Source organism: Monodelphis domestica, chromosome 1 (genome assembly GCF_027887165.1).
Source record: "Monodelphis domestica isolate mMonDom1 chromosome 1, mMonDom1.pri, whole genome shotgun sequence".
NCBI classification, from domain to species: Eukaryota; Metazoa; Chordata; class Mammalia; order Didelphimorphia; family Didelphidae; genus Monodelphis; species Monodelphis domestica.
In genome coordinates, this window is record NC_077227.1 from 259281394 (window position 1) to 259295895 (window position 14502).

General features: G+C 40.5%; 1 protein-coding gene across 6 annotated transcripts in view; it reads left to right on the forward strand.

The window, feature by feature from the left end:
* DPF3 (double PHD fingers 3) overlaps positions 1 to 14502 on the forward strand; it is a 437118-nt gene that overhangs the window by 304968 nt on the left and 117648 nt on the right. For all 6 annotated transcript variants that reach the window (XR_008914980.1, XR_008914982.1, XR_008914981.1 and 3 more), the window contains one exon: positions 3891 to 4028. Coding sequence is in view for 3 of the 6 variants with exons in the window: in XM_056810706.1 (XP_056666684.1) it covers positions 3891 to 4028 (138 nt within the window). In the remaining 3 variants the exon portion in view is untranslated. The remainder of the gene's footprint in view (positions 1 to 3890; positions 4029 to 14502) is intronic.

The window sequence follows — 14502 nt, forward strand, 5'->3', positions numbered from 1 at the left end:
TGTTTTCATGGTTTTATCAAAAATCCTACTTTGTTGAAGATTTTGATCACCACCTTCTGTCTTGTTTTGTTTGTGGTATCATGCCTATTACATTCAGCATTATTGATTTATTGTATTTGACAGGAACTATAGAAGGTTCAGGCTGCCATCTTCTTGTTTGAACTGAACTACCCCATTTTGCAAATTATGCTTGTGCTCTCTGGGGTTCCTTTGTTTTTTTTCTTAATATGTACATTACTGTAAGTGCAACTGCCATGTATACATCTTGGATCATTGTAGTCATATGCTTGGACCATTAGGATCTGTCTTTCTTCAGTGATTGTTTTGTTGTTATTTAAATATGTTGGATCAATGCAAATGAATTTATTCATGTATCTGGAGGACATTATGTAGGTTTTTGCTCTGGCTCTTATCCTCCAACTCCATTGGCCATATGACTATTTGTTAGGGATGTTATAAGGGATTTTTTTTTTTTTTGCATTGGGTAAGAGGTTGGACTAAGTGACTGCTAAGGTTTCTTCTATTTAGGAGAATTTGTGATATGTTGTGTCTATGTAACACCAGCTTATTTGGTAAGAGAGTATTGAACACCTGTAATAGTATCTTCCTTTTATATATATATATATATATATATATGTGTGTGTGTGTGTGTGTGTGTGTGTGTGTGTGTGTGTGTGTGTGTGTATGTATATATAGCTGTAGCATTCTTGATTTCCTTTAAAAAAATTGGGTACCATCTTTGATTTCATCACCACCATCCAAGTCTTTTCTAGTACATTATAAACCACAGCTAATGATTAGTGTTATGTCTGTTTTATAGATGAGGATGTTAAGGTCCAGAGAGGTAGATTATCCAGAGTAAAAAGGTGCTTTAGGAACTGATTTACAAATGGATTCAAGATTTGTGACTCCTTAATCTAAGTTTAAATCTCTGAGTAATTGCTTTTGGTGATTCCTTTCATTTTCCTGCCAAGCAACAATAACAACAATAACTAACTTAGCTACCCACTGTCTGTTCTAAGCTCCTCTTATAGAACCTCAGCAGAGTCATTTTTATAGAGTAAGGAAGAGAGTCTCTTCTCTTTTCATTGTGCATTCAGAATTGTTTCCCGTTGGGGTCAAGTTCCCTCCCTCAAATTGCTCCCAGATGCCTCTCCTCTTCAAGGCAAGAAGAAGAAAGCAGGGAGAAAGTTCCACTTTGCCAAAATAGGGGGATGTTTACAATAAGCTTTGCATTGATAATCTTATTGGTCTGGAAAAGGGAGAAAAAATGCCCTCTAAAGGATTCACCCTGGAGAGAAGCAGAGAGGGGAATAGGGCGCGATTTCCCTTGTTGCCCTTCTCCTCATTCCATGCTTATTTTGTGACAGAAACATAGGATCCAGGTGCACATTTTCCAAAATTGGAAAGATGATGAAAATTGTAGATAGGGACAGAATTTGCTTCTTCCTCTGAGCCTCAGCACCTAGGACAGCACCATGTGGTCAGAACCTTGTAAATAGCAAGCACTTAAATCATTAACTTTCTTTGTTGGATTGAATTCCTTCTAAATATGAGTTTTTTAGAAGTGTTGATTTTAAAGGTGCCTAGGACAAAGGACCAGCTGATGGAAAGAGATGCTTTAACTGGAGAATGGAAAGTAGCATTTTCTAAATGTCTCAGGCTTGAATTTTACTCTGTACATGACAGACAGTTCATTAATTAAATTATTACCCATTCCTTAAGAAGAGTTGTGTGTGATGTCTTATGTCCTCCTAAAAGTCTTTGACTTGAATCAGGAGGATCTAGGATCAGAAGGATCCCAATTTAAATACTTGTGTACAGGTTGCTTGTGGTTTCTGTGACTCCATTCCTTTTTTTTTTTTTAATTTAGAATATTTTCCCATGGTTACATGATTCATGATCTCCTCCCCCCCTCTTCCCTCTCTGTTCCCAGAGCTAACTAGTAATTCCATTGGGTTATACATGTATCACTGTTCAAAACCTATTTCATTGTTATTTATATTTATAGTAGAGTGATCTTTTAACATCAAAACCCTAATCGTATCCCTGTCGAATTATATGATTCATCATATGTTTTTCTTCTGCATTTCTGTTCCCATATTTCTTTCTCTGGATGTGGATAGTGTTTTTTTCTCATACGTTCTTCTGGATTGTCCTGGGTCATTGCATTGCTGCTAGTAGAGAAGTCCATTACATTCGATTGTACCACAATGTATCTGTCTCTGTGTATAATGTTCTCCTGGTTCTGCTCCCTTCACTGTGCATCAATTCCTGGAGGTCTTTCCAGGAAATTTTTTTTCCAGGATTTTTCCTTTCCATGGAATTCCTCCAGTTCATTATTCCTTTCAGCACAACAGTATTTCACATGACTCCATTTCTTTAATGATAAAATGAAAGTCAGACTCAGTAGTTTCTAAGGTCCCTTCCATCTCTAAATCTAGAATTCTATGCTCCCTTCCTCTTTCACTCTTAAGGAGGAAATATCAGAATTTTTCTCTTAGTTATTTGCCCCAATCGGCAAAATTTAGAAGTTGCAAGAGCTCTTTTGAAGTGTTAGGTAAAGCATCTGAAAATGTATGAATGATTTTATTTGCTGAAAGTAAGATAATACTTGTAGGAATATTGCATCAATTATAAGGCAAGAATCTGATTTTACCACTGGGGAACTCCCTCCACTGACACAGTTTGCATTTGGTCTATGATTTATAATCTCAGAGTTGTTTGAGACTCAGAGAAGTTAAATGACTCATTGACATGTGGGCATGTCAATGACATGGTCCCTTAGCTAGCAAGTATCACAGGCAGGATTCAAATCTAGGTCTTTTGACCCCAAGTTCAGCATTCTATATACTACATCATACTTTCTTCTTCCTCTCTCCCTCTCTTCCTCCTTACCTCTCTGACTTGTCTCCTCTCCTGTGCTCCCCTCCTTCCCCTTCCCCTATTTCAGATAGGCATCTGATTTCTATAAAGTCTAGTTACCAAAATCAAGGGCAGGTTCCAAAGCGCAAAGCAATTGCTGGCATTTAGGAATACCTGGTTCTTCATGGCAAAGGCAGATTATGTTGTACCACTAACGTCCAACAGCAAAGCTCTGCTTGCCTGCCTGTAGGGCAATGGCAGTTAGTAATCTCAAATTCTTCAGAATGGGAATTAAGATGCATTAGTGTAGACAGGCCAGGTTTGTGTTTTCGAGGGGGGGGGGTAGTGGGCTTTTCCCTGGATAAATTTGGAGTGATATAGCATAGCACATGGCTCAGTCTTTGGAGACTTGTTTTTTTATCATACAGGTGATATGTATGAACCTTAGAACAAGGTTCCTGGTGGGGCTCAGGGGGGTGTCTGACTTTCAGTATGTTAACAAACTTCTGCTCCCTTAAGAACCTGGATGACTTTCTAGTAAGCAACCATCCTGGAAGAGTTTCTTCCTTTTTCCCTTTTCTCCATGCCTTTCCCTCTTCGACTTGCCTGTATTGATTGCCATACTTGCCGTTTCCTTTTGAAGAGGTGCTAATAAAAGCACTGGTTAGGAAAGAATGTTTGTGAGATCTTTAGGTGACAGAGTGTCTGGGTTGTATAACTGAAGCTCTTAAGTATCCATCAAGGATATCTGAATCTTTTAGCTCATCATTGTGGAAGTTGTGGGGATTATTTGGGGGTGAGGGATGGGGAAAGGGTAATGATGGGATTGCAGGCTGAAAATGAGTCCCATGTAAAGCTTTAAAAAATCATAGCTTCAAATGAGACTCATTTTCAAAAGAAGCCTTGGAGTTTTCTGGACTGAAATCAGCAGGGGTGGGTGATATTTTGGAAAATGAAACAAGAGTAGCAGAAGGTGCTGGCCTATCACCCTCTTCACCCCTTCCTTTATCTTGTTTCTCCTTTAGTCTGTGGTAAACGTTACAAGAACCGGCCAGGGCTCAGCTATCATTATGCTCATACTCACCTAGCCAGTGAAGAAGGAGATGAAGCCCGGGAGCAAGAGACACGGTCCCCCCCTGTCCACAGAAATGAAAACCACAGACGTGAGTACCTTCCTGTCCTTTGCTTTGCTTTGCTTTATTTTTTTGAACCTGGGATGAAATGGGGCAGGGGCGAGGTAAGGGAGGAATGGATAAAGAGCTGGGAAACTATTCCTCTCTCTCTCTCTCTCCCTCCCTCTCTCTCTCTCTCTCCCTCCCTCTCTCTCTCTCTCTCACTCTCTCTCTCTCTCTCTCTCTCTCTCTCTCCCTCCCTCCCTCCCTCCCTCCCTCCCTCCCTCTCTCTCTCTCTCTCTCTCTCTCTCTCTCTCTCTCTCTCTCTCCCTCCATCCCTCTCTCTCTCTCTCTCTCTCTCTCTCTCTCTCTATCTCTATCTCTGTCTGTCTGTCTCTGTCTCTCTCCCCTGACCCCCAACCTTTCCAATGTTTCTAGTCACTCTTATTGACTTGTTCCATGCCATGGGGAAAGCTGGATTTTTGAGCAGGACTGTTTAGCTCTTTCTATTACTAAGCTGAGCTCGAGGACTCCACACCTGCTCAGCATGAGCCATGTGGAAGGCCGAATTTCTATCACTGTTCCCAGAGGGAGGGAAAGGAAGTGGTTAAAGGAAGAAATAGGAGGGGTCCTTAACTAGCCCAACATCAAATGTCAGTCCTGCTGTGGCTGTTCCTCAGATCAAGGAAATCTACCACTTGCTTCTATAGAACCAAGTTTTGACTTGCCCAGCTAGTGATGAATTTGGTACTACTGCCTTTGGGCCTGTCTATTCCAACTGAATATTGAATTTCACCATTCAGCCATCATGAGCTATAAGAAAGTGTCTTTGATTTATTGTTCTGTGCACTGACTCTGGCTTTGTTTCTGGAGTCAGAATTCTGCTGCAGGAGCCTTTTGCCCTGGCTATAGTGCCCCAGAGTCTTCAAGCTGTTTTGTATGTGCACTCAGCTTACAAACATTATCTGTGTATCTCTATCCTTTTAGAAGCAGCGTTCAGAAACCTAAACAGACCCCTCAAGGACTTTTATTTCTTATCCCATTTTCACTTTCCTTCCTTTGCTGGACCAGCCTCCAAGCTATTGTTTGGTGGTTCATGACTCCAGGAACCCAGGAACACTGAGTTGGTAGTGGGGATGCTTGATATGGTCTTAAGCTTGGTACCACTTTCTATCACCATAGCCTAAAATCGAGAAGAGCCTTACTGAACCATCTTGTAGGTGCTGATGCTTATAAATTATATGACAATAAATTTGGAACTGAAATCTTCTAGGTGATCTAATCCAATGCTTTGACTTGATGGAGAAGAAAATTGAGACCCAGAGATTAAATTGAGACCTGGGGATTTAGGGGCCACTAGGTGATAGAGCAAAGGATGGCTAGTTTGTTCAGTGGATAGGGCACTGGGTCCAGAGTCAGGAAGGCTGGAGTTCAAATCCAGTCTCAGACACTTACTAGCTGTGTGACTTTGGGAAAATCACTTAACCTCTATTTGTCTTAATTACTTGGAGAGGGAAATGGCAAACCATTCCAGTATCCTCACCAAGAAAACCCCATTGACAATGATCTGTGGGGTCACAAAGAATCAGATATGACTCAACAACAACAAAAACAAAGGTGTACTATAATGGATAGAGAGCTAGAACTGGGGTCAAGAATCTTTAAGTTCAAATGTAGCCAGGGCAAGTCACTTAATTTGTTTGCCTCAGTCTCCTCATTTTCCTTCCAGGTTTGTTATGAGGATCAAACAAGAAAATGATTGTAAAGCACTTTGCACAGTGCCCCACACCTAGAAGGAGCTATATAAATATTGATTGTTATTATTAAATGACTTGCTAAAGGTCACATAAGTAAATGAGTGGCAGGGGCCCACTAACTCCAAGTTCGCTTCTCTTTTCCCTGTACCACACTGCCTCCCGGAGAGATAGGAGAAATGCTTTAGAAACTTTGCCAAGTGTTTTCCTGTTCATTCTCTTAGTCTGGTGGGAATTGATATTAAAATATACAATGAAACAGCTTTAAAAAAGATCAAGCTTTTTATCTATGGGTGTCCCTTTCACCCAAGTTGCTATTCTTCTTACTTCCTATTTAGATACTCTGTGTGAATTTCAGTTGCTAAATTTCAGATTAAGAATCAAAGCCCAACATATCATAAGAAAGGTTGGTTGACTGCCCCCAACTTTCAGCCCCAAATGAGATTTGGAATAATTAACATTTGCCCCTAAGTAAAAATTTCCCTTATCTACTTGTATGTTCCTCCTGAGTCTGGAGAACAATTCCTTGTGTGACCCTAACATAGAGAACCCCCCCTTTTCCATTTTTCTTATTCTCTTTTTGGGGATAGGCATTCTTCTGCCAAAGGGACCATATCTTTGATGGAGAAGGGTCTGATGGACTTCTCCTGCCTTCCCCACTTGTTCCTCCTACTCCTCCATCTCCCCCTCTTCTGAACATCTGGAATGCTGATTTTTCTATCCTCTCCCAGGGGAAATGCTTCTGTCTCCTAATCACACCCCTCCCCCCCAATTGTTTAGTTCAAGAAGAGGCTAAGACTGAATCTTCCTTCCTTCTGGGACATAGCTTCTTTCCTTCCCATAGTGTGGCTCTTTATATTATTTTGAAAGTATTTATTAAAATGCTATTATTTCTAACCCCTCTCCTCCCTGCCCCCCACAAACACTTTCTACTCCAAAGTATTTTTTCAAGTCAGCATATTTTCCCCCTCCAAGGTTCTCTTTTCATCCTACCAATCTTAGAATTATTTTCTTCCCTCGCTCTTTGATTTCCTGTTTCTTGTGTAGCCTTGCTTAACTATAGCTCCTCCCTGTATTTCAGGTTGAGTGGCTGCAGGGTCTGAGCAGAATAAAATAATATCCTCCTTAGTTCTTTACCTGATCCCCTCTGGGTTGCACATTCACATATGAGAAAGGCATAGGCATTTTCCTCCCTCTCTCCAGCACTGGCTTCTGGCTAGATCTTATCTGCTGGAAATCCTTCCTAGAAAACCACCCCTTGTTTTCAATGGAGACCATTTCCTCTGCTTAGGTGGATGTGCCTTTGTAAGAAATCTCATCTTGATTTTTGCTCATGTCCCCAGGCCATTTTGCACTTTCCATTCGGGTGTCTTACATCTTGGCTGCAACTCTTTCTCTATTCCTCCTTTGCCCCCTTCTGCGGATGAGGAAACCAGTTCTGACTGACCAGAGGTTTCAAACCATGTGGAAGATAATTGTTATATCATGGGGTCAAAGAGTTCTTCACCTGGGCAAAAACTCAGACTTTCATAAACAATACTTTTACTTATGCTTCCTCACACACTCTTTTGAACATTGTTTTTGATTAATCTCAGTTTTGTTAATGGTCACTGAGAGAGATCCAGTTCCTTCACCAAAGATCAATTAATCAATTGAGTACTGAAGGGTCTACTCTGTGACTGGCACTGTGCAAGGGATACAAATCTAAAAGTGAGATGGTTCCTGCCATCAAGGAGCTTGCAGTCTACTGGGGGGTACTGCATAGTTACTGGTGGTATTGAAAAATCAAGTCAGAGCCATGGGTGGGGGAAGTGGCATTAATAATTGAGAGAACCAGAAAAGGTCTCTAGATGGAGACATTTGAGTTGAGCTACATTATGAAAGACTTAAATGCTAAACAGAATAGTTTGTATTTAATTCCAAATATAGAAGTTTCTTGAATAGAGGAATGATATTATCAAACCTTCACTTTGTTATTCCAATGGTTATTCCATTGGAAGTGATGTAGAGAATTGGTTGGAGAATTGGGAGAGTTTTAGATACCAAGAGATTAGGAGGTAGTAGTAGCAGGCCAGGGCAGGGTTGATGCAAGAGCCTGAGTAAGTTATATAGCCTTTCAGAGCCTCAGTCTTATTATCTGCAAAAGGGGCATCATTCTACTTGCAGTATTTTATGAAGTTGTGGGGAAAAAGTTTTGCAAACTTTAAATAGCTCTTTAAATGTGCTAGTAGCATGATTTCCCTCTTGACATTCACATCATCATTCTCTATTGTTTGCTTCTCCAACCTTTTTCCTAACTCTGAAAGATATCAATGTAAGGAACTCCCTCTTCCCGTCAATTGGTGATTTCTCTTTTAAATGAAAATTGAGGCATTTTGTCATGAACTCTCCCTATTCCCTTATTGCAGTTTCAAAATCGCTTTTCTTTTCCTTGCTTCTGGTTTCTTTTTCCTTGCCAAGTCCAATGCTTCTTGTGCCTGTGGTCCCATCAACTCCTCTCTTCTCAAGGATTTTGTCTCCTTTATCCTTCCTTCTCTCACCCTCATCATTGATTTCTTTTTATCTTGGGACCCCATGATGCTCAGGTCTATTTGAGTCTTAGAAAATTTATCAATGGATGGGAACAGTAAAGCAGTGTGGGCTTCCCAAAGCCTGCTGTGAACACTAGGCTTGCAGAGTTAGGTTTGGATCTTGCTTCAGATGCTACCTTTGTGACCATGGGCTAGTGCTTAATCTTTGAAAGACTTAGCTCTTCTGGAGGTCTTTCTCTCACACTCTGGGAAAATCCTAATAGATCCATCCTTTACATCACTTGGAATGTCTCCTTCCCTTTGTCTTTTTCACTCTCCCCTTTTTACTCTCTTTCATTCTCCCTCTCCCCAAGTCTTTCACTCTCCACCTTGCCTCTTCTCTTTTATCCTGTTCTTCTCTCCTCTCCCTCTCCTGCCCTCTTTCTTCTTCTGCCATCTCTCTTATCTTCCCTCCCCTTCTCTTCTTCTTCCTTACCTTCTCTTCCCCTTCCCTTCTCTCTCCTCCCTTTCCTCCTCCCCCTTCTGACCCTTTCCATAACTGTCTCTTTCCCTCCCCTCTCTGTCGTTTTTTCCCTCCTCCTTTCTCCCTTTCCCCACTTTTCCTTTCTCCCTCTGTACTCAATTTCTCGTGAGGGGCTTCTGAAAGCTTTGCATCATTTCCTCCATGGCCCATTCTGCTGCTGTCCATCTTTTCCATGTGTGTTAATTGCCCACATCATTAATATATAGTCATTAGCAGCTCCTACTGTTTGTGGGAGAGCCAGGGCATTGGCTCCATCCTTCCCCTTCTATAATGGTAGATAGGCACGTGTTATAAATTGGCTGTGACAGGTCTGCAGTGTCACAAGGTCTTAGCTTTGGGAATCTGCTCTACATAGGCTTTGGAAGTGGGGGAGGGAAGCATTAATCCAAATGGCAAATCTGTAGTCTACCAAAGAGAGGGTCTAGACACATAGTAAATAACAAATGCTGATTATTTCCTTAAGCAGAGCAGCAGGGAGATGCAAGCAGCCTGTTTTGCCCTAAGGAAAGAAAGTCAAATGGACTCAGAGCAGTCTCTTGGAGTTTGCAGGGCCCGGGGCAGGTGGGTTTGTATAGACTGCTGCAGTGTGGTCTTGACTTAATTTTTCTCTCCCTGCTGCTTCTATTCCATCTCTGTGCTCCCTTTCTCCCCTGAAACAGCACTGCCTGAGAAGCCCATTGCTCTTCCCAGAGCCTGCTGTGAGCACAGTGGTCATGCTGGCCCACTGGTGCTGAAAGGGCATCTTTGGAGCAGCGCTGGTGCTGAGGCCAGTTATTGACTCGCCCTCTCCATCCCGCACCCCTCCAGCTGCTGCCAGCTCAGCATTCAAAGGCTGTACCTTGTGCCCTCCTGTTCTCTTTGCTAGTTTAGCCCCACTTCCTCTCCTGCATTCTTGTTTTCTCTTCAGCTGATGTTTCTTTCCACTCTTCTCTCTCCTTTGTGTCCTTGCCTTGGCCTTAGGGCCAGCAATCCTGAGAAGCTGAGAGAATGGAGTTCAAATGGCCACCTTCTACACATCATTCTCCCTTCATTCTGAAGTAGGATTCCACCCTCCCTTTCCTCTTAACGCCTGGCTCATTTCCACTGTTCAAAAAGGTCTTCTTTGTCTCCTATCTCCCCAAATGGCAGTTACCTGGTGCAGTGGAAGGAGTGCTAAGCTCAGAACCAGGAAAAACTGAGTTCAAATCTGTTCTGATACACTTACTTTATCATCTGAATGACTTAAATTTTCTGTTTTTGTGTGAATGAAATTGGATTATTTAATTAATAATATTTTAATCAGCAGAAATGAAATTGAGTCAGTTACTGTGAAGTAGCTAGAATTTTATAATTCTTTGAATCTTGCTCCAAATTGTAGAGCACATTGTCTTAACAAGTGACATGCCCAAGGTTACCCATGTCACTTACCCCCAGTTCCCTAGCCCTACCACTTTTTTGCCTTGGAACTAGTATTTAGTATTCTAAGGTGGAAGGTAAAAGTTCACAAAAAGAAGGATAATGGGGGAAGAAAAAAATGGAAGAAAGGAAAGCAAGCATTAGTTGAATACTGTGTTAAGTTTATCAATAACAAAATTATATCAATTAATCTCCACAACATCACTAGGAGGGAGGTACATTATTATCCTCTTTTCCCATTGAAGAAACTGAGTCAGACTGAGGTAAAATGGCTTTCGTGGGGTCACACATAAATGCATGGTGTTTATGAATGTCCTTGAGTTCTTCCCCATGTGAAGCAATTCCTCAGCCCAGGACATGACTATTATCTTCCACAGGGTTTGAAAATTTAAGTCACATGGATGATACTATCTGTGATTTGGAATTGGGGGTGGGGTTAATTCACAAGACATTCCTGATTCTGTTAGACCAAGTATCTCCATTGTTAAAATAAGGAGATTACAATCTTATCTTCCCCTAAAGTAAGGTCTGAGAAGGGTGGAGTAGTTTTAAAGTTCACATACATACAACATGCTTCTGTTAATATTAATATTGCATGGAAAGCAAAGTGGGGTAGCTAGGTGGCTCAGTAGGAAGAGCTCCAAGTCTGAAGTTGGGAAGACCTGGGTTCACAGCTATCTTCAGACACTTACTTGCTATTTAACTCAGGGCAAATTGCCTAACCTTTACCACTCTTCTGCCTTGGAATTGATACTATTAATTCTAAAATAGAAGGTGAGGGTTTAAAAAAAAAGAAAAGCAATGTGACTTGAGCCTTGGTGTCAGGAAGACCTGGGTTCAAATTCAGAACCTGACATATACTAGCTGTATATTTTAACTTTTCAGTACCTTAGGTAATACTCTATAATTTATATCTATCATCTGTTTGTCTGCCCATTTGTCTATCTGTTCATCCTTCTCTGTCTCTGTCTCTGTCTCTATCTCTGTTTTTGTCTCTGTCTCTTCCCCTTGCCAATCTGAAATGCTAGACAGAGTTTCCATACTGAGCATTCTGCATACTGATGAAATTGCAGGTTTGGCATCCCATTGTCCCTTTCAAAATAAGAGATCACTTTTCATTTTTCTTCTCTTTATTTCTTTTTTGCTACCACATCATGGCATTAAGGTTACTACTCACTAAAATCCCAGATTTTTTCCACACATGAGTTGTTATCAAGACTTCCATGTATGCAGTTGATTATTTGTACCCATCTGTAGGACTTGACATTTTTTTGTTAGATCAAACCCACTGTTCTAGCCCAGTGATGGCAAACCTATGGCACAGGTGCTAAAGATGGCACATAGAACATTCTCTATGGGCATGTGACCATCCTCCCACCCCCAGAATTTGTTACTAGAAAGGCAGAGGACTTGGGCCAGTTCCCTCCTCCCTCTCCACCATACTTGACAACATTTTTTCAAAACACCCACCCTTATGCCCAGCAGCCCAATAGGAGCACTTTCTCCTTCCCCTGTGTGGGGTAAAGGAGTAAGGGTGCACCCAGAACTCAGTTGAGGGGAGGGGCATGGCATGTAGTCTCTTGGGGGAATGGGCATGGCACTGGGTCTGGGGTGGGGTGAGGTGGGGGTGGGGCCCGGCACTCCATCTCTAAAAGGTTTGCCATCACATTGGATTTCTATTATACAATATGCTTCTTTGAGGAAATGTTAAACAAAAAAAGGAATAAGGACAGAGGTTCAGAATATTCTGTTAAATATATGCTTCTAGCTTGATATTGACTCATTAATTATTACTCTTTGAACAATTAATATATTTAAGATAAAAATGTTTTGTCAGATACATACAGTTACATATCTGCACATCTATGTGCACACGCAATATCTGCAATCTTATTCTGACCCATAGAGAAAAATCTTCTGGCAATTAATGTCAGGATCAAATAAGTTTCTTCCCTTCCATGAGTATGGAGGGCATATTGTTGTATTTTGCAGAAACGGAAAAGGAGAATGTTTTTGGTTAATTTCTGCTAGTTAGATAATTTGGAAATTAGTATACTAAAGTGCAAATTATCTAAAAGGAACATTGGCACATTGATATGGGAAGATCTAATGTAGGTTATCAAATAACATCTGCCCTCCAACATGTTGCCCCAGGGCACACTAATATAGTTTTTAAAAGACAAAATTAAAACAACTTTTGAAACTAGATTAAAATATTCGGTTTGCTCAAAAGCTTATAAAAAAAAAGCCGCATGATTCAGCAGAGCATATTCACTTAGAGACCGGGTTTCATTCTATTCTTCCAGAGACAATGCATTCAGGCTTTGCCGCTAGGGAAAGAGGATCTGAGATACATAGGCCTTCACTGAAATATCATCTGCCTTTAGCTCCAAATTACAAATTTGAAATTGGAGTTTTGTGGCTTAACTTCTCTCTAACAAAGTGGCTCATAAACTACATGGTGAAGAGGAACTTTGAGAAATGGTGGGCAGGTCGATTTTAGAAAAACATGAAAACACTTGCATGAAATAATGAAGAGTGAAATAAGCAAGAGACAAAAAGAGCATTGTGTGTAGTTGGAGCAATATTGCTCGAAGACTAATTGAATGACTGAGTTATTCTGAGTTATGAGAATATTCCAAATCAATTATAAAGGACCTATAAATGAATATGCTATTCATTTCAAGAGAAAGAACTGAGATATAGAACTATGCATTGTATGGTTTCACATATATCTATGTCAAATGTCACACTTTTCTAGTGCAGGGGTGGAAAGGGAGGGGGGAAACAGTTTGGAGTTAAAATGAAGAAGAAGAAGAGGAAGAGGAAGAAGAGGAAGAAGAAGAAGAAGAAGAGGAGGAGGAAGAAGAGGAAGAGGAAGAAGAGGAAGAAGAAGAAGAAGAAAAAGATGGAGAAGAAGAAGAAAGAAGAAGAAGTAGAGGAAGAGGAAGGAAGAAAGGAAAAAGGAAAGAAAAGAAGAATGACTCTAGCATCTGGGTTTTAGAGTCAGAAGATTCAGGTTTGAAACCAGAGGCACCTGAATGGTGCTGTGGATATTTCAAGGGAGCCACAACTCTGTATCATCAAACATTGCAATTTTGATCTTTGATAGTTAAAGTGAAGGGGAACCTACAAAAGGTTTTATGTTAAGAAGGATCCTTTATGCTCAGAAAGGTTGGAAACTACTGGATGAGATTCTCTCTGAGGTCCCTTCTAGTTCAAAATGCTGTGATTCTAAGACTGTCTAACCAGGAGTTATGTTTTCCACTTTGATGCTATATGCTATGCAGTCATCTCCCTGCTCTCTTCTGCCTCAGTTCCATTTGCAACCCATGGAAGGGCTACATCTGTGAAGACTAAGGTTATGTGGTCATGTAGTTTTTTTTTTTTTGTTTGTTTGTTTGTTTTGTTCCTGTGTAAAGATAATTGTTCTACTTGAGGCCCAACTTACCACTCTGACAACACTTGTATAATGCTCTAATCAAATGAGCTAACTGGCCCAGATGTCAATCAATCAACAAACATTTTGTTAACACACATACTATATACCAGGTACTGTAGGCACTCTGGATAGAAGTACAAAGAATGAAAGTATACCTACTTACAAGAAGCTTACATTCTAATGAGGAAGACAAGCCAAACAGTGGATCACAGGTACAGACCTACTTAGCAAGATCACATTGCCATCTTTATGATAAAATTTTTCATTCAGTAAACCAACCAATATTTATTGAGCACCTACTGTTTGCCTTACCCAAGGCACTATGGAACACAAAGGAGAAGGGTATTTGCCCTTATTTGGGGAAAAAAGAAATATACCCAGAAAACAAAGTGAGAATAATATGAGAGAGTATATATTATAGTTCCATTTTTTTTAATCCATTTTTCAAATACATTTCCACAAAATTATAAATCTATAGACATTAAGCTTATTTTGGGATTTGGGGCATGAACCTCCAGCAGTTTTCAGGATTTAGAAATAGATGAAAAATAGAGAAAGCAGAATGATTAAGAAGACAGATCTTACTTCTTGGGAAAACTCACTGAAACTCTTGATATTATTCTATATTTGTGACACAGAATCATTTGATCTAGGTTTCTGCCAGACAGAAGTGCCAGAGTTGGCCTATTTTGAAGCTGTTACGGTAGTTAGTATGTTTGGTTCTGCTAGTAAATTTGTATTTCATTTTGTAGGAGCTAGCTTTGACCTGGAGCACCTAGTCGTGATCTGTTTTTTTCTTTCCACCTCTCATTCCATTCTAAACCTCCTCTATGATCTCACAGTCTCCTGATACTCCTTTCTCCCCTACTTCATTACTTTT